At 41.3% G+C, this 20,579-nt stretch overlaps 1 protein-coding gene across 1 annotated transcript in view; it reads left to right on the forward strand.

Moving 5' to 3' along the window:
• Positions 1–18,238, forward strand: part of HTR1F (5-hydroxytryptamine receptor 1F) — a 101,823-nt gene extending 83,585 nt beyond the window's left edge. Inside the window, exon 3 of the mRNA XM_030952562.1 lies at positions 17,005–18,238. Coding sequence (XP_030808422.1) covers positions 17,043–18,146 — 1,104 coding nt within the window. The 5' untranslated portion in view covers positions 17,005–17,042 and the 3' untranslated portion in view covers positions 18,147–18,238. The remainder of the gene's footprint in view (positions 1–17,004) is intronic.
• Positions 18,239–20,579: the final 2,341 nt, after the last annotated feature.

A 20,579-nucleotide genomic window follows, 5' to 3' on the forward strand; every position in this document is an offset into this window, starting at 1 on the left:
AGCATAGAGGAAAAGCTCAGCCTAAGGGAGGAAGCTGACAATGTAAAATGTGCTCAAAGATAGCTTACCAACTACACAGATTACTCCAACTTTCCTTCCTGAGTTTTGCTGCTTGCTTTGCTTCTTGAGGTGCCAAGTACACGAAGGATAATGCCAGATCCCTTTGTGGCAAGGATAATCTACCCTAGGAACAACACTGATGATGCCTCATCTGGAGCTGGGTCATCTGCCATCATTGGCAGAAAAGTGTCTTTTCTGGTGCCACTGCTTCCAAACAATAGGTCTTGCCAAAAGCTGTGGAATCAAATATGTGCCACAGTTTAGCTTCAGCCATGTGAAATGCAAAAGGGATCAACTTTCAAGTTAAGTAACAAGTTAATTTGAAAAGGAGGAGACTGTTGCCCTTTGAAGCACCGTTGTTATTATTATGCCAGAATTATTTTCAGCCACACTTGTTTTCTTGGGAAAAATATATTTTCTTACTAGAGAATATAAGACTTGGAAAGAAATTCTACAAAAATTGTCTTTCATGGATACATCCTTGAGCTACACCATTTTATGTAAGAGATCTTCCACCTGTAGCTCTGCCTTGGCTAGAAGAAAACCCAAGAGCCTCCTTCTGTCTTGTTATGCTGAAGCACACCAAAAAGTACTTTGTCAAAGAATTTTGGCTTTACTTGGAGAGAAGTTTACAGCTGTTGACCAGCTAAATTGTCTTTAAGTTATTTATACTCAGCTCTCTCTCACTAGCAGCTAAGAAAATGACTGCATCCTTATGCAAGTCATGGTGAACATGTTGACTTGCCATGCCTGAATCCCTGCTTTAGATGTTTAAGGCACTTAGATGGCTTCTCCTGGAAGGAGGCACCTTGACAGGGATGGATCAATTAACAGGACCAATCAGCATTTGATTTCAGCTCACCCTGTGCACCCATCAAGGCTCCTAAGGACTGGTGCAAAGTGCTTGCACGCTGGACTCCAGCTTGCACCTTCCAAAAACTCTCCTACACTACCACATCTGGGTGAAACCATAATTGCTTCAAGGTAAAAAACCTTATAAATGCAAATGCTGCTGAAACCAGTATGTCATCCTTAATGGTAGGCTCCTGGTCTCAGACAGCTTTTCAGCATCCTAGACACTCATTACGCTTCCAAATGGCTCTCCAGGCTTAATAAATCACCCTGAGATGTTCAAGCAAGAGCTCACAAAGTCCTCTGTAACCTTTCAGTGTGCTTAGGCTGGATTTCTACCTGACGGAGCAGAAGCAGTGGAGCCGAGAAGCAAATCTGCTCCCCAGGAGTTGCATCAGGACAGATTTGCTGCTGGGTTCTGTGCTGCAGAACTAATGGACAGTGCTCATGGCTGAGACTACTTGCAGACTGTGCAGAGATTGGCAGGGAAACATGACCAACTCTCTGCTGCCAAGGGGTATGGAATGGGAAAGGCAGCCAAATGGGAGCATTCGGTCAAATTGCACGGAAAAATATTCTAAAAGCTCTATGAAACGGGACTGAGCTCAGACATTTCAAGACATTTTTGCCACTAGAGCAAAAGGAAAGTACTTATTCGACCCCTCCTGGGGCACTAAGTCGTCCATTTTTTACATTTCTTTGCAGTTAAAGCAAAAAGGTAAAAATCTTGTCTTTAACTTTGCTAGTGTCTGTTTCTAGTAGATGAGGAAGGAAATGGGGGGTCAGGAAATATTCAACTTCTCTCCCTACTCATAGACACTCACATTATCAGACACCTAAGTGATTAATAAAATAAAGAAACCCAAAAACCAATTTTAGTGCCATGTGTTGTTGGCCATCCAGATGTCCAAAGACAAAAAATGGGTAATTAAATTTATATGTATGTGAATTTTCTATTGCCAGTCATTATTATTGTCATAATTCTATGTGCTGAAGGAAGGGTTACATCTCCTTGACAGAGAAGGTTTATTTCATTAACGCCTTATGTACAAGTAGGAAAATTGCAGAAGAGCCTAAGTATTAAAAATACAGTTAAACAAATACAGTCTCTGAATACTGTTTGCAATATAGGAAATAGGAAAATACCATGTAACCACATTTAATTCCTTTAAATAATTTCAATTTTAGACATTTAGCTATAGCGTTTCCTAGGGTTGAGACTCATTTGATTTAAATATCAATGCAAGATGAAATATTCTTTAAAGGTACACAGGAAGTCACCTAGATGTTAAAAGAGCTTCTCAAGAAATTGATGCATGAGGTTTTTTATCTGGTTTCATGGAGAACAGGAGATCTTTGTGAGCTTTTCTCTGGTCATAAACAGAGCAAGCAGCTGAATCTATGTCTTTTGGCTAAAGTCAATAAATATAGGCAGTATGGTTGTTGTCTTTTCAAAAACTCTCCTATATATGACTACAACATTAACACTAAAAGCTTCTTCACAGCCAATATAATATAATTTCTAACCATGTCCAGAAAGAGGCATGTGGACTCCTCACTCCCTACCAAATGAAGTGTTAGTTCTCTAGAATCTGTAGCATGCATCTAGGAATAAAACAATCTCCTGATTGAACAGGGCACAGAACTTGAGCACGACTTCAATGTTCTGATCAAATGGCAGTAGAATTTTAAATGAAAAGTAAAGGCTTGAAATGGGAAGAACTGCTCAGACTGACATTTTTACTCTTGTCAGAAGAAAGTTCCTGTGCTCATCAGTCTCTTGTTTTGATAGATAAATGGTCCAAATAGTGCTCTCCCAGCAGTCCCAAGCAGCATTTGTGACATTCTTAAAGGCAGTTACTTTTCAGACTACCTGCTCTGAGACCACACAGATAAATACTTAATAACACAGCTTATGAAAACTTTTCAAAGTCAATTGCCTTTCCTCTGACACACCTTTTGCTGATGTTACATAACTGCTTTTAAAAGTGCAAATGCAGTAAACATCATCCATGGTGAACTGAGAATATAAAAAGACCTATTCCCACATATAAGCCACTGCAATCTATAACACCACTTTTATTAGCAACCTGCAATGCAGCCAACACAAGGAGATGAAGAAGCCTGAAGAAGTAACTGCTGTTGTTGTTATTATTGTTCTGATGAGTCTCTCATACAGTGGCAGTCAAAAACCCAAATAATTCCTTCAGTTCCAGACTGGAAAATAACTTTGTCATGCCACAGAGTCAAGCAAATGAAGAGCCCCCTGCCACCAATTTCCTAAACAGATGTCTCAGCAATTATTCTGCAGACTTCTGTTACCACAATGCTGTCATTGACGCAGCCCAGCTTCCTTCTCAGGCACACTTCCCACCCACACAAAAACTCAAGAAAGCACACTCCCAGCAGTTGAAAAAAGGGTCAAAAGCACCTCTTCCCTACAAAAGCACCTACTCTTACATGTGAGCAAAAGAAAAGCCACAATGACACCAACTTGTAATTCGAAGAGAGCTCAATGTCCTCCTTCTGGGTATTCTGTAACAACTTTAATGGCACTAAAAGATTTTTAATCATATTAGGCTGAAAAAATACATTATTAAGTAATTAAGTAACAATCAAACAGTTCTTGTCTTAAAACCTATTAAGACTTACAGACCCTAAGCCTTGATCTGGCAATTGTTCAGCCAGACATAGAAAAAAGTGTATGAGACCATCAGTGGCATGGGGCAAGGAGCCCAGGCTGGAATGCATTTATTTTTTCCAGGTGTAAAGGAATTCCTGTAGGAAAAGGACTGATGAATAATTGCCTTGTGTTCCAAGCATCTGATAAGCAAACCTCCTTTTTGCTGCATTTCATTATGCAAACAGGAGGGGATGAGAGAAGAAGAAAGGAGGACCTGCTGTGCCCCCAAACACAGCGCTGCTGATAGCAGCTCCCTGAGGCTTCAGCCATTCACTCTTTCAGAAACCCAAACTTCTCATCATCACTTGTCTTTGAAAAGGTTACCTTGAGCAATGTGCAACTATTTGACCATGCTGACACCTGTAGGTACTGAGCTTTGTTGTTTTCAAGTGGTTCTGCAGTATGAATTTCTGGGGGTCATCGCTGGCACTCCACACCACATCATCCGAGCAACCTTGGATGAAATTAAATAGATGTGATTAAAGTATCCTGCACTCAGACTGAAGGAAGAACAACTGGAAGTTGTAACAGATTATTTGAGCTGGATACTTTCTAGCCTAAAAGAATTTTACACCTTAATTCAATCTTTCCATCGCAGGACTATCTGCACAGCTGACAGTGTTCAATATATTTACAAAGCACAAGTGCTGGATTGTCCATTTTACACACTGAAGTCATTCACTCACCAAGCTCTCCTAGTACATCCTGAAGCATGATTTCCTAGCAGTCACAAAGCAACAGCAGGGATCCCACCACCCTGCTCCTGCTTGGCACCAGCTGCTGGACACTGCAGGGCTCGTGTGATCCTGGGCATGCAGAGTGGATGGCAATGTGGCAAAGAGGTGCCCTGGTACAGAAGAGAAAAATCAGTTCAGAGAGGCAGGAAGGAGCCAGCACAGTTGCTTGATTTGTATTGTCCTGCTCTGAAATCCAACATGGACCTTTCCAAAACAGTTTTGGCACCAATATCAACTTCTCCCAACTGAATAACAACCTCTAGCATTTAAAGTGATTCATCTGTTTCAGAGGCCTGAAGAGGCACATTTTGACACAGCTCTATAAATTGGGCAGAGGCAAACCAGAAAGGGCAGCCAAGTTCTCTGAGTTGGGCAGATGCAGCTGCTTTTATTCAGGATTACCCACATGGACACTGGCTACACCATTCCTGCTGCAACATCCACACAAAAAACATAATTCCTTCTTGCCACCCAAATTCAGCACTGCTCACTACAGGAAAAGTAATTATCTGTTAATCATCACAGAAGTCAGAAGCCAACATAAAAGCAGCAGTTATATAAAAAAGAAAACCCACAACAACAGACCATGTCAGGTACCCACTTATCTAAATTAAAATCTTTATCCGTTTCAATGTAATAAGGAGCATAAACCTACTGATCCCATTAAATACAGCTGAAAAACATCTTACAGCAATGCTTTTCATCATAACAAAAGGTTAATCTAATGATCCTCTGCCATATTTGATGATTATAAGACATAGTCAAATTTTATTTTGGGGGGTTGGTTTGTTGTTTTTGTTTCTGTTGTTTTCTATTTCGTTGTTTTTTTCTTAGGCTTGGGGGGGGCAGTTTTGCTTCTTCAGTGCTCTTCTGCACCTACTTTTCACAAAATACCTTATCTCCAACTGAGATAAGATAAACCTTCATGGTATTTAAAGGTCTGCAGCATTTTTTCCACTACTAGCTGAAAATAATAGGGAAGCAAGGACTTCAGTGCACCACATTTTACCTCAAACAACACTACCTCAAATCACAAATTTTCTGAAAGCTCCTATGCTGTTTGTTATAGGGTTTTTTTCCAAATTAAAATTTGTATTTGGACTTAGAATAGTTGATGAATTAATGGTTATGTCTTTGCAGTTTTCTTTCATGCAGTGCTGCCTATTATCTAGTGAATAGAGAATATTGACAGTCAATATTATGGTCAAACCAGGTCATACTGCAGTAATCAAAAGAAAAAGTGTAAGTGTATAATATAATGTTATTTTCCACACAACCGATTCTAAGATTTTAGATAAAGCTTGCTGCATGGTCTAAATTAGTGCTTAATGATTTTTTTTTTCATTAGGAGGCATTATCAGAAACAGAGAGAACAAAGAAACTCAAACTCTTTGCAGGTAGAAAATACTGTGACTGCTTGCCTGGGTCTAAAACAATCCATTTGAATTTTCAGAAAGGATAATAACCTTGAAGTAGAGGTCAGGTAAGAGCAGAGCCAGGAACTGCAGCTAATGATGTTGGAACTTTTCATCCTCAAATCCCAGAGCTAAGCAAGTACAAAGAGATGGAGCTTCCATGTAAAAATACATATAATTTCTTGAGGTGCTGGTAACCACACCCATTTTCCATGTTCCAACAGCTGGTGATCCAGCTATTTCTCTTCAGTCTTACTTGAAGCCTTAGATACTCAGGTCAACTGATTATAGAGAGTATCCCCCTGATTTATTCATGTATGACCCCCTGTGTCTTTTTAAGAAAGCCTCTAACCCTTGGTTCTAGGAGGGGGAATAATTGCTATATATGAACTAGTCACAACCAAAAGATTGTGAATAAAGAGACAAAGAGGAAAAAGAATCACAGAATGTAATGTCAGCATTTAGTGGCTGAAAATGGGAAAACCTGAAATGAGGAAAAAAACCCCAAGGTATTTTATGGAAGTGGGCACTTGCCTGAATCTGTTCATTGCTCCTTTCCAGAAGAGTTAACATTATAATGTTCTTCAGCTTCAAAGAGCAAAGAAGCATTTTGAACACTAAGGAAATGTAGTTTTCAATGATGATTTCTTAAAATAGAAAACACAGAAATGATGTGGGAAAATATGATGCAATATGCACATGTATACCTACACAAGGGCAAACAATGTCAGAACCTGTACTACAGGTCTCATTGCTTATCAACAGTGCATTGATGTTAAAATGTTAAAAGCCTTTTTCCATAAATCTCAGTAGCTTCAGAGGTTAAAATTGAAAAAGCATTTTTGAGCAGACAGCTTTGAAGTTATAATTTGGTCTTTTCCAATTTCCTAGTAGAAAAATAGTTTTTCATGCTGTAGTCCATAGGGAAATCCTCCAGCTTCCCAGTGTGACAGTTGGGCTGTAAGCAACCCAGGGAAAGGAATCCAGCATTTCCAGCAGTGCTAAGCATGATGTTGTTCCCATTCATAACAAACAAGGCAGATCATGCTGAAGCAAGGGCTCACCTTTGATTTTTCCAGGCCTCTTCCAGTCTCTGAAGATCAGCACCTTAACCATTTGCCTCTGTCCTTTACTCTTGCTTTTTACCATGTTATTATGTGAAAGCACATCTTACAATCTTGATCCCTCTCAGAAATGACAGGGGCCACAGAAAGCCTGCAATTGCTGAGATTCCACTGAAGGTTTTCTGAGCTCTCCTGCAGCAGTTCAGAACACTCATGTGCCTTCTGTGGATTTGGGCAATTGGACCCAGTCTGTTTATTGCTTCTTTTCACAATCAAACTAATATTTCATGTTATCATGTGCAAGTGCAGCCAAACAGGTTTTTTTTAACAATTGTTGTGAAATATATTGAAATACATTGCAAGAGTGCACTAGGTTTTCAAAGAAACATTCTTATCCCATAAAAACACAAATTTCATTTTCTCAGCATACAACTTAAGGAGAAATCGGCTGCTATAATTATTTCCTCTTCATGTTATGATTACAATCTAAATCTAAAAGTTAGATTTGCACAACCCTCTTCTGAAACTGCATCGGTTTTTCTTACTCAGGAAATGAAGAGCTAAAGTGCTGCCTACAAGAATCCCTAGGACCAAGTTGTACCTTAACCTCTATACAATGCTGAAGGCTTTCATAGTCACAAAGTTATGTTTTAAAAGAAGATCTTAGAAAGCCAACATCAATAGATTCTCAAAGGAAAAAAAAATATCAACAACAGGAAAACCAAAAGCTTTTCAATACTTCCTTAGCCTATCATTCAAGATTCTTAGCTGCTTTATCAGTGAGAAATTTTGGGGGTCAGCTGGAGCTGGGTGATCTTCTTAGACAATAATCATCTGTACTGAATTCCTGGGACAACTATAAGGTTAGTTTTCATAATTAATTCTGAATCATCTGTTTAAAATTTAAGGAGCCATTCACAGTCATCTGTGCTGTGTGTCAAGTGTCACAACTACATCTGAATTATGCAAAGGAAAAAAGTTGTGTGTGACAGTCTGTTATTTTCCTATCAGAAATGAAAATGAGTTCACAAAGCATTAGAGAGCTTAAGAGCTGGTTTAGTATTCACAACATCTACTACAAGAGACCTGGCACATCCAGGGAGCTTCCTAAGGAAGAAAAATCCTTGTTTCTGTGTTTGGACAGTTTGAGACTGTCCTGCTGGACAGTGTTGTACCCCTAAAAATACACCCAAGGCTGAATGTTTCCAGGAATTCTTCAGCAAGCTTTGATGGCAGCTGACCACAGAGACAGTCATTCTCTGCCAAAGTAGGATCTCGGGAGATTTTGCTGGGCTCCCAGTCCTGACCACACACAAGTCATTTCCAGACCAGCTGCCAGTCTGGGCTGGTAGCAGCTGCTCCAGTTTGCCTTCCTCTCATGCTCACTGCTGCAGACACACACTGAGCCAAGGAAAGCTGCCAGAAATCTCAGAAATCCCAAGCATTGACCTCCACAGCACCGTGTGGAAGTGCTGTTTGATGCATCTTAGCTCTGCAAGGAAGTTGCTGTATTTGTATCATGCCAGTGCAGTTCAGCAGCAGTGTGGGATACAGCCACATACAAACACTAAGCAGGGGTTACTCCAGCAGCCCTCATTCCCAGCCATTCCTCTTCCTCAAGTGCTCCTCACAACTCTTGCACGTGATGTACTCTCCCCTATCTCCCCAGCTCTCCTCACCACACACTTGATTTCATGCAGGCTGTCCTGGGACTTATTCTGCCCAAATGCTGCTGCTTGTAAAGAGAATCACATTGCAGTGCAGTAAGAAACTGAAGTAAAAAGAAAGGCATGCTCAAGAGCTGCAGAGTAGTTGGAAAATGTAAAAAGAAGGAAATCTAAAGCCCAATCTGCACCAGAGAAGTTTTGCCAGCATAGCTGCATCCCAGATCTCAAGACACAGATGGTTTAAACAGCCCTGGAACTAATGGGGTTTCTGCCATTAGCATTTATGCCAATTCACTGCGTGAACATAATTCTTCTGGCTAAAATAGTCAGTTGTGTCAATGTGAGGATTTAAATCCCTAAAAAAATATAATTAAAACCAAACAAACAAACAGAAAAAAAACAATAACAAAAACTCCTCACAACAGGAAAAGCACATGAAAGAAGGAAATGAGGACTTTCTGGTTATCCTGTGGTGCTCATGGAAAGTCTGGTCAGTTACCTGCCCACATTAATGCTCTGTCTCCATGCAGGAGAAAGCAGCTACAAGAACAGTTCTCTGTATTGTGTCACCAGCACTGTGGCACCCCATGCAGAGTATAGCAAAAATCATGTCCTGGTTAGTATAGATCTAAGTTTGAAGGCACAGAATCTGAGTTTTAGAAAGACAGCCCCAACCTAAGTGTGCAAGTCATCAAGGCGAGGCAGCCTGGCATCCTGCAGCAGGAAAGCATTGTCTGAAAGAAAAAAACCAAACATTCCTCCACAACAAAATCCTGTGCCATGGATGCATCACTTTGAGAAAGCTTTCCACAAATTCTTCCCGCTTTTCTGGCAGATTTTCTCCCTGTCTTTCCCATGGAGACAGAACAAAAATAAAAATCTTGAATTCTACTTCCTATAAAAGGTTGATGCTCTTAATATCCCTCCCTATTCCAAAATCATCAGCTTTAAGGACTGTTTTGTTTGTTTTACTTGAAGTACTTCTTGGCCAGGATGACATGCACATCATTTGAGGGAAATAGCCTGAATTGTCTCAGTTAGTCCTGATAAAGGCAATGTTAGAGAAGTGCTGTTCAGGGCAAACCCAATGCAGAGTTTGCATCTGAAAGGATTATGCCGTGCCATATGGATAATAAGATCAAGGGGAAATGAACCTTCAGTCTCCAAGATGATCAGATGAGGACTAGAACAAAAACAAATGACACAGTGAGAAGAAGTACAGAGAAAGACACTGGGAAATATGCAGTGAGACAAATACAATCTAAAACAGCATCAGTCTCTAAAAACTAGTCAGAGATGTGATTAAAGATTAAGTGAATTTTGCCATCTCTCCTAACTGTAAGTGATCAGCCACAGACTTGTGCTGTTCTTGTGTCACACAGAATCCTGCTGCAGATGAGGAGCACAGGGACGTGTCGCCTTCACTCCTCTTCCAGCAAATTCTTCTGAGACCAATTCTCCCACAAAGCTGTCCTGGTGATCACACGGCAGAAAAATAATTTCCCAACTGTTGGACCAGGGTATAGTCTGAAAATTATGTTTTATGTTATAGCTTGAAATGAAGATCTTTTCTTCATTTCTAGGAACACATTTGAAAATATTGATTGTTTTGTTACTGAAACTCCTTCTTGTAAAAGAGTTTCAGAGGGAGGTCTGTCAGTGAAGGAGGTTTGGGACTTGCAGCTGCACACACAAGTGTTTTCAGAGGGCTGTCAAAGAACACATGGCCTCAAAGCATAAGGATGAGTGGGAAGTGGGAGAAACAAGGCTGCATTTTATGACTGTTCAAGCAAACTAAAACTGCCTCTCAACCTCCTTGCTCCAGCACTGCCTTGTGATTCCTACAGGGTTCAAGCCCTTACCTGAAAAGGCAGTTTTTTTGGAACACAAGCAAAGCCATTCTGCATTTTCAACCCCCTGTACAAATTTAGTTGATAGCAATGAAAACAAGACACTCCTGCCGAGGAACAATCTAGTTGTACAAATCAGATTAAAAATGGGTGATTAGTCACTTCTTTGATTCACTACCAATCAAAAAAGGAAAAAAAAAAACCTTCAAGTAAAAACAAAAAGAAACCTTGCTTTTTCTTCACTAGGATTAAAGTAAAAATTTTAAACTTTTTCTTAATACAGAAATTTTTTGGTTGAATGGGTCATTTCAGGCATGTTAGATCCAAATTAAACAAAGGAGGAACGCCAAAGAGTAGGGATGGGAAGGGAGTGGCCCCTTAACTTATGTTATGGAGGCATCAAGTTCAGATCCCAACCCCCTCTAAGGACAGGGTGGTGGCCACAGGGTTACATGGGATTTTGGCTTTATCATCATGGACGTGCCATTCTGCTCAGTGTGGAGCTCACACTGGGGGATGGGATGCTCCAACACTATTTCTCACATATATTTAATTTAAAGAGCTTTGAGCATCAACAGCAGAAAAGATGGCAGGAAGCAGCTCCTATGGGCACCATTGTCCAGGACCTGATCCTCTGGGGCTCAACCACAACAGACAACTAGCCAGGCCATTATCCTGAGAGATCTGGACTAGGGGCTCAGACCAGCCTCAAATAAGGGAGGAAACCAAATCCCTTCACCTAACAAAGAAACAAATCACTGTCATCTCTTCTGGAGAACTATGAATAGAAAAATGAAATTTTCTCTTTCTCCAGCCAAAAATGATTAAATCATAACAGGTTCACTCTGTGACCACCCAAGTAACTGAAGCTGGATTTGGGAGTTGTGTTATATAAGCAAGTCCATCATCCTGTGTTCTTGCTGCTCCTCCTTCCCTCCCCCCCCCTCCACCCCTCAGCTAGATTAAAACAGATGGCAGAGGGACATGAAATAAAGAGCAAACACAGGCAAGTGACTAATTTTCCAAGAGGAGACAGAAAGCCAAACCCTTAACTTCAACGTTAGCAGCAGCAAGGAATGCATAATTACCCTCTGAACATCACATTCCTCCACATAAGCAGATGCAGGGGTTGCTACAGATAAGATGACAACAAGCAGGGGAGGGATCCTCCAGGCAGGCTTGACAGGCAGTCTGGGACTACACTGCAGTCCTAGACACACAAGCAGAGAACCTGGCGAAGGAATCACAGTGGGAAATGTGAAGGTGAGTTAATCACACCAAGGAGATGAGGACAGAGCTATTCCAGTGCTTCCCTTTTACCAGAGAGCACTGTCTGCGTTCCTGTCCTGCTGGAGTTGGTGCTTGCATCTCTCCTGTCAGTATCCAGTGGCAGAGGGCAAATTCCTTTTGCCTGGCAGCTCAAGGAAGGCTTCAGACTTTGCATTTCAGCTGCTTCAGTGGAAGCACTGCCTATCTTTGTTGCAATAACATGACAAAGTAGACATGTGGAATGGTAATTTTCAGGGCTAAGTCTATCAGACTTTGTCATTTTAGCCATTTGGGATTATTTCTGCTGGCAGAACGAATTTAAAGAGACATCCAGAAAATCTAAAGCAAGCATAATCTTTGCTGTGCCTGACACAAAACATACTGCAGCACATCATTTTGCCAACAGAAGGACTTTTAAGACTGTTACACAGCTAAGGAAAGCACCAAATCCAGGTTCAAGGCACTGAAGGGAACTTTCCTTTGCCGTTCTGTAAGAAATCAGAGCATCTGTGCTCAGACATGGAGATACCTATTCTCCAGGACTCAGATCTGTTTCCTTCCTGTGGTATATTGGTATTCAGGGCATGCTGCAAAGCCTATTTATTTGCCCCTGCTTCTCCTGAGGCGTGCTTGGGAGACAGAATTCCACATTATCTTTAGTTGATATTAGTTCAATTGATTTACCTGTAATTTTGCAGTTATTTGTTGTCTGTGTTTCTAAGTCTGTTGTGACCTTTTACAAGTGGAAATTATAAATAAATCCAGTTTGTGGAGACTCATACAGCAAAAACTAAACAGCTTTTAAGATATTTCTCCAGCTGCCAATACATTTCTGGTCTAAACTGTGCTCAGCCCCATGGATTGGATAGCATCACCCAAACAGGGAATCTTAAGCATTACTTTAGCATGCATATACAAATATTTGCTGACAGATTAAGAACTGGAAATAACTCTACCTCTGAGTTAAATGGCAGATATGGGGGAGAAAAAAAAAAAGAAAAAATAAGGTTTTAAGCATGAAGAAATGCAGACTGGGTAAGGAGAGTTGGCAACCTTGTAATTTCTGCTTCGCACTTCAATCTGCTGACAGACATCTACTTTGCATTCCAGGAAAGGCAGGCTTGCTGCAGCAGCCTTCAGCTGGCAAGAAACTTCCCTTACAAACCTTCCCTGCCCTGTCCCAGGGTTGCACTGTGGCTTTAGGAGCCTTAGGAAGAGTTATTGGCAGGAAAGAATTCAAGGACACCAAGCAACAAGTGAAAGTGTCCCTCTACCCTTCCTCCTCTGTTGGGACATGGGAGTTCAGGATCAAAGTACACATCCCCTATCAGATCCACATGCAAGCTCCTCTTTCTTAAATGGGATTTTTTTTTTAATCCAAAGCAGCCATATTTCCCTCTACTCACACTAAATATGATGGATGAAGCTAATTGTCATTAGTACATCACTTGGTCAGTGTCTAAAGACACACGGTCACATTAGGAAGGATTTGTACAAGTTTATAAAGCCTCAAACAATTTTAGATCAAATTGCCTTGCAGGTCAGAGAGGCCAACAGAGCAAGGGACACCTGCTGACAAGTGAAGTGTTTCATTTCAAAGCCAGCTGAAGCCTGGTGGAAGGTGGAAAAGTAGGAGCTTTCTCTGCCCCGGTACAACTTGGTGTTTACTTAAAGCACAAAGGCTGCTATTGCTGCCTCTAGCAGTTTAAACACCCTAAATTCAACCCCTGGCTTATTTTGCTGTCTGATTACTGTTACTGGTTTTTAATTAAGACACATTTTGCTAATGAAACCACGCAGAAAAAAGTAAACACCTTCTCCCACCCCTCCCAGTACTCTCGGAAAACCTATGTTTGAAAGCAGTACTTAAACACTAATCAGCAAGTTTTCTCCCCATCAATACTTAACGAAATATTTAAGAAAAAGAAAAAAAGAAAAAAACAGGCCCAAAAATCAAAAGTTGTACATTTCTAGCAGTTCAGTCTACATTCAGAACCCCAAACAGCAGACTGATGATGCCCTTTCCAAAGGTATTCCCAGTCAGGTTTCTCCAGCATTAGGCATTTTTAATTATTTTTCATGTTTTCAAAGGCAGAGCAGTACTGTTTTCCAAACCTGGAAGGGCAGACTACGGCTGTTGAACAAGATCAATTACATTGTTATTTTGTAAATCTTAGCCACAAATGGTGGGTTATGGGCTTAATAACGCACACACATGCCCAAAAAAAGCTGAAACACCTGCAACATCCATTTTTCTTGAGCGGCCACTAGCCAAACTCAATGCTTACTTTTGTGATAAGGCTGCACAGACATTTTCATCCATGCCTTGTAAATATGATCACTAAGATGATATATGTGTGTGTTTACAGACAAGGAAGTATTTACATTCAGGTCATCTTAATATGCCAGATCTGGAAGGGAAGGAAAAAAGATTTGTAGAAGTGGCTAATTCCTCCAAAATAATAATATTCCTGTGTCCATGATAAGAGGCATGCTATCTTAGGTGAACAGCAGCTTCCTTTGTTTACAGAGCTCTCGTTCAACAATCATAAATAATAATAAATAAATAATGAATAAAGTACGAAACACCATTTTCACCAGTCTTAAATTCAGGACAATGTAATGCAATCAAAATTTCAAGTCTTTCCAGAGTTTTGGAACAACAGCTCAGTATTGAAAAGGTAATAGCAAAAAACAATACTTCCATCTGCAGCAAGAGCAGGTGCCATGGAATTAGAGTTATCGGTGATAAGCTGATAGAGTGATATCAGAGATAGCTGATGGAGAGGTATCAGTGATAAGCTCTACAAGAGGGGCACTGAGCTGCCAACTCCACAACAGTAACCTTACAAATATCTGGACTGCAGCACCTCTTCTGAAAATAGCTGCATGCTTGAAATAGTCGCTGCTAAACCCATTCCACAAGAGATCAATCATGCTACTAAGAGAAAGCAATAAAAACAAACAAAGGTTCCAGGGAATTCCTCTTGTTTTACAGTGAATTAGCAGAAGCACTGTAATTAATTTGCTCAAAAATTGACAAGGAAAGGCTAAAGCAGAGGGGCAGAGGCCGGCCCTCCTGCATTCTAATCCAGTGCACTGTCTACAGGATCATCCTTCATACTCCTGAAAGTGGGTTGGTTGCTTGCTGAGGGCAGAAGTCAGCCATAGCAACTGACTGAACTGAGTTCCACTTAAGAAAAAAATCCAGAATTAGGTAATTTCTGACCATTATCAAAAGAAAAAGAAGCAGCAATCCTTAAATACTGCCAGTGCTTCAACTCCACATATGTATAAAACAATCTTTTTGGTTAACGATCACCCAGTAAAGCTGCACCAGTTAGAAATGGATCTCCACCTCACCCGACCAGGAAAGCCCCCAAATTTTGTGACTGGCAGCCCTAAGCAGCAGAGCCCTCATGGCTCTGCCTCCACACAGAGAGGCACAATCACTGCACAGAAATGTGCACGTTTCTGCCACTGTGCTTCTCATAAAGAGCCTCCAAATCACAGCAGCATTAAGGAAACTACTTATTCCTACTCGCCACTCTTAAAAATCTACCCAGAGTGTCTTCCTTACTCCACAGTCTCAAACTGAAGAATCTTTCAAAAATTATTAATCAGCTTTCATTAGCTCTAAATTGCTTTTTCCTTGCTTGCAATTAAAGACTAATATCCAAAGAGTTAGAAATTCATAAGGTGATTAACCATAATGAGTGATTAACCATAGTATGATCAATTGCTGAATATCAACAGATATCATTTTTTTCCCAATAAACATTTTTCCCTGTGTATTTGCACAAGCTTGAAAAGGAAGACTATTTAGCAGAGGTTGAGCATTCACCAGATAATAGCATATGTGTCTGTTCTTTCCCCAGAAGGCAGCTAGCTGTAGACAAAAATATCTGCAAAACAGAAATTAGTGTGGATTCAGAGGGATTTAAGGTGACACTGACATGATGAAAGATCTATTTTTACATGTGTAAAGTATATTTCAAGTTCAGAGGAAGGAACACAGAAAGCACACACGTGTGATCAGATCATGTACAGAACAAGTACCTGCTAAGCATGTGCAAATATCACCGCATAAAATATATTTCCTTTCCTTGTGCTTCCATTCAAATAAATGTTGGTCAGTCAGTGCTAAAAATATTCCTGAGCAGTCAGTAGCATATTAAGCACTGCCTGGGTTAAAATCTCAAAGCAAGTGAGTGAGTTGGGTGCAAGGTTATAAACAGTAAACAAGATTCTTTTTCAGCCACTCCAGCATAATATCAAAAAGCTTTAGTTATGTTAATGAAATCAAATTTCTGAAAGAAAAAATATTTGCTAATTTCACATATTTCCCTACTTGTGGCATCCAATGTAACACAAGCGCAACTCATTCACTACACTCAAAAACCTGTGAGAGATAACCCCACTTAGGTGTTCATCAAGTAGATCTTACACAAGAAATTGCAGGTCAACACTCACTAGAGAATGAAACCTGATCTTTAGAGCAAAGCTTGTCACTCACAGTAAAAGCTGGAAACTCCAATTCAGCTGCACTCTGCAGGATACTCAAACTCTTCTTGATAAGAACGTATCCCCAGAACACAACCAAGAACTTATTTCATCACTATTTCTCTGCATTTTCCTTCCTGCAGAGCCATAGGAGGAGTTAGGCTATTTCCATAGAAAGAGTCATTATCAGAACAAGTAGCACCCAAGCTTTCTTCAGTTTTCTTTGGCAGAAACCAGAGAACAGCAAAACTTGAGGAAAAGTAAAGATTTCTCAGGGCTCTAATGTACATCTAATATTTCACTTAGCCAATAAGTTAACCATTTGAAGCTTTAAAACCTATTAAGATGTTTCATTTTAGAGATGTGTAAGAGGAAGATGTAATACAACACTTTCATCACACCATTTTTTTCTTCTCCTGTTTGTATGGTGTCGCCCCAGGGCATATGGCAATATTTCAGATTTCTATTTTCTTTTCAAAGCTATGTCCCAGTTAAGAAATCCCATGTTTAGCTAATACATGAGGAATGAGTCACTTATTGATGGGGAAAATGAGTTTATATGGGGAAAATAAGCATTATGCCTACTGCATTAATGTTTTCAACAGTCATTACATTGCTTAGTGGAGCAGACAGCACGAGCCTAAAAGAAGTATTAGTGCTTACTTTAGGATGAGGTTGTTCATATTAAACCAATTTCAGGACTCCTCTACAAAGCATTCAGAATAAATGCTTCTAGCTGGAAGGGAAGTAAGTATTTTTAGCCACTCGAGGAACCAGGCTGGAGTTTGGAGTCAGAATAATTTCTAATGATAAGTCTGAACTACTTGTAAGCTTAGGGCCCACAGTCTTTTAAGATGACAAAAATCAAGGGTGCAATATCTGACTGTTTTTACTTTTCCAACAGGTAACTGCTACGGATAAAGATCATCTTTAAAAGGGAACATGGATTTAATAAACTCAACTGAACAAAACAGTACATCAGAAGAACCTTTCAAATGGGCAACATCCAAGATTCTCATTTCCATTACCCTGTCTGTGCTGGCTCTAATGACAACAGCCATTAATTCTCTCGTGATGACTGCAATAATTGTGACAAGAAAGCTCCACCACCCCGCCAACTATCTAATCTGCTCTCTTGCAGTGACTGACTTCCTTGTGGCAGTGCTGGTGATGCCCTTCAGCATTGTCTACATCGTAAAGGAGACCTGGATCATGGGCCAGGTGGTGTGTGACATTTGGCTGAGCGTGGACATCACGTGCTGCACTTGTTCCATCCTGCACCTCTCCGCCATTGCTTTGGACCGGTACCGAGCGATCACGGATGCCGTGGAATATGCCCGGAAAAGGACACCTAAGCACGCTGGCATCATGATAGCAGTTGTATGGATCATATCCATTCTTATCTCCATGCCACCTTTGTTTTGGAGGCACCAGACAACCAGCAGGGAGGACGAATGCATCATCAAACACGACCACATCGTTTCCACCATTTACTCCACGTTTGGCGCCTTTTACATCCCGCTGGCCTTGATCCTGATCCTTTACTACAAGATCTACAAAGCAGCAAAGACATTTCACAGGAGAAGCGTCAGCCGGATCGTGAGGGAGGAGGGTGTGAATGGACAAGTCCTTTTGGACGCAGGTGAAAGAAGCACCAAATCAGCTTCAATGCCCAGCACAACAGAGAAGACCTCAGATCCCCTGGTGAGCTCTGAGAAAATCAACATCACCTTACGGAGTCCCAGGTCTGAATCCAAGCACGAGAAGTCCTGGAAAAAACAGAGAATCTCCAGCACAAGAGAGAGAAAGGCAGCAACAACATTGGGTTTGATCTTGGGGGCTTTTGTGATCTGCTGGCTCCCATTTTTTGTAAAAGAAGTAGTTGTTAATACCTGTGAAACATGTCACATCTCAGAGGACATGTCTAATTTCCTAACATGGCTGGGATATATAAACTCCCTTATTAACCCTTTAATCTACACAATCTTTAATGAAGATTTCAAGAAAGCCTTCCAGAAGCTTGTACGGTGCGGGCAATACCTTTAAGAGCTTTTGTTCATATAAGGAGAACACATTCATTGTTTTTTAACCTGTATAAATTTATATAACTGAGATGGCATTTGTTGTATTTAAGGCAAAGCACCAGGACTCTGCATTTACATTATAATGACTTTTTTGTATAGGTAATATTGGGAGCATTGATTGCCCAAGTTTTAAAGATATGGATCATCTGGGATTGGTTTTGCTCTAGAAAAAGAGGTAGCTCTGATCCAGTTGGGATTTGCACAGCTGCCTAGCTTGAAGCATAAGGTATTACCTTAAATAAGAAGGAAATATGTACTTGAAGTAGATGAAGAAGCAAAACTTTTTTAAAAGTAACCCTCAGTCATCAATGAAATGTTAAGTAAAACAACACACACATTTTAAACCCTACTGACATAAGATAGAAAATACACCATGGAATGACAACATGATTTTAACAGTCCAGCACAGGCCTGCAGCATAGAGCCAAGCCATTCACAGCCAAGGGTAGTAGCTTTAAATATATCTACCATCATCCTGTCAGTGAGCTGCAGAGTGAGCTGCAGCTCTGCCTTGTCCCATAAGTGGACTTCCCTATGGAAGTCCACATCCCAGCAGCAGGCACGAGGCTCTCATGGGTTACCAGTTTCATAGCAAGCTAGTGTTGGGAGCCCTCTGCCATTGCACACCCACAGCAGATGTGAGCATAATCCCAAGGGAAACAGCCAAACATCTGGGGCACCTCCAGTGAGCTGGGTACACAGAGTGCCTGGTGCTCTGAGACACCACTTGTGTGGGAAAGGGAAGGTTCATAAAGAGCAGCTGGTTCTCCTTGTGGATATATTAGAAGGTAGAGAAGCAGGAGACAAGGAGATTCTCCTTTCTCCATGTCCTCACACCTGGCCAGGCACAGAGCCTGTGACCTGGAGCACCAAACCAGCCACAGCTCATACCAGGGCTGAGCACTGCTGACAGAGGGTAGCTCAGTAAGGTTTGAAGGACTGGGGCAGCTCTAGCTCAGCATGTTCAGCCCTCCATCCTCAGAAGCCTGATGCCCCTGAGCCTCTTCTTAACTGTCCCAAGCACCAGGGCTGTGCTGCCTTTCCAAGCAAGTGAGAAAGCACCACAGTGCTGGCATGCGTCTCTGGAAAAGGCTGTGGAGCACTTTCTGCAGCAGGGGAAGAGGGAGTGACCTCAGTATGCACTGCACACCTGGGCAGGGGATCCTGTGGGATGCTCACTGAGAAGCTCACCTCTAAACCCCGCCTTCCCCCAGAGCATCCATCCATATCCCCCAATTCCCAGCAGAGCTAACATGAAGTCCAGCCCACCCTAACTTAGTCAAAGATGACCTCTATGAACAAATCCCTTCCAAGGCCTGAAAGATGGCAGCTTGGCCAATCCTGACCAACATGTTCTAGATGCCAAGCCATGAAGTTGTTAAGAGCCACACCAAAGTCCAGGTTTTGCACTTTTCAGGACAAACAGATTCAGGCTGTGTCATTAAGAGCCCAAATTCAAATTCTTTGTCAGACATTCAGTGCTGCCTCACAGGAACAGAGACTTGAAACTCCTTACAGGGATCACAAACCACACTGTCAGCAGCAGCAACCTCCTGCAAAGGTTCTCCAGTTTGACACCTGGGCCACCAGCCTAGGGACACCACAAAGGAACTGAGAAATGACAGCACCATGGTCACCTTCAGTTGGGGAAAGGTGTCACTGGCCCTTGCAACTGTTCTTCCAAGAGACTTTCAGTGGTTTGTATTACACAAAAAAGTCAACACTGTCATTTGTCTCTCCCCCTCACCCTCCTCTGTATTACAAACTCTGGAGTTGGTAATAATTTTTGTATTTTCCCTGCTGGCTACCAGCTGACACAACAGGTGTCAAAAGGGTTTCCTGCAAGATGACGAGGTTTGAAACTTGAGATACTGAACTAATTTTTTCTGTCACTTGTAACTTACTGTATTCTGCTTTCACATCAAGGTCCAAATGAAATGCTATTCAGAATTAGCAGAAACAGTGCATTTGCTGTTGATTTTAACACAGCCAGGAATCTAATGGAAAGCTCACTTGTCATACCATGGAGCTCTAGCACAGCAGTGGCACAGCTAAATTTTGAAGATACTGGGATGTGACAGAGTGGAATTGGCTCATGCTCAGTGCAAGCCAGCACGCTTTATTACCATTGCAGTCAGAGCACAGCCTCTGCAGCCCCCATGACCTCAGCACTGGCTGCATTATGCTGAGAGAAAAAATTGCTCTCGGCATCAGCTGTGCTCTGCTGTCTCCAGAAAGAGCCATGAATTTTAGCTTTCCAAAAGGATTAGCAGATTAGCAGGAGGCAGCACAGAAAACCCCACAAAATCGTCCACTTTTGAAGACCTCTGCTTCCCACATTTCCTGAGTTGTAACCCTGGTTGTCTTGGGGAAATCCATTCCTCTCCCTTTATGG

The sequence above is a fragment of the Camarhynchus parvulus genome, chromosome 1, assembly GCF_901933205.1.
Source record: "Camarhynchus parvulus chromosome 1, STF_HiC, whole genome shotgun sequence".
Taxonomy (NCBI): Eukaryota; Metazoa; Chordata; class Aves; order Passeriformes; family Thraupidae; genus Camarhynchus; species Camarhynchus parvulus.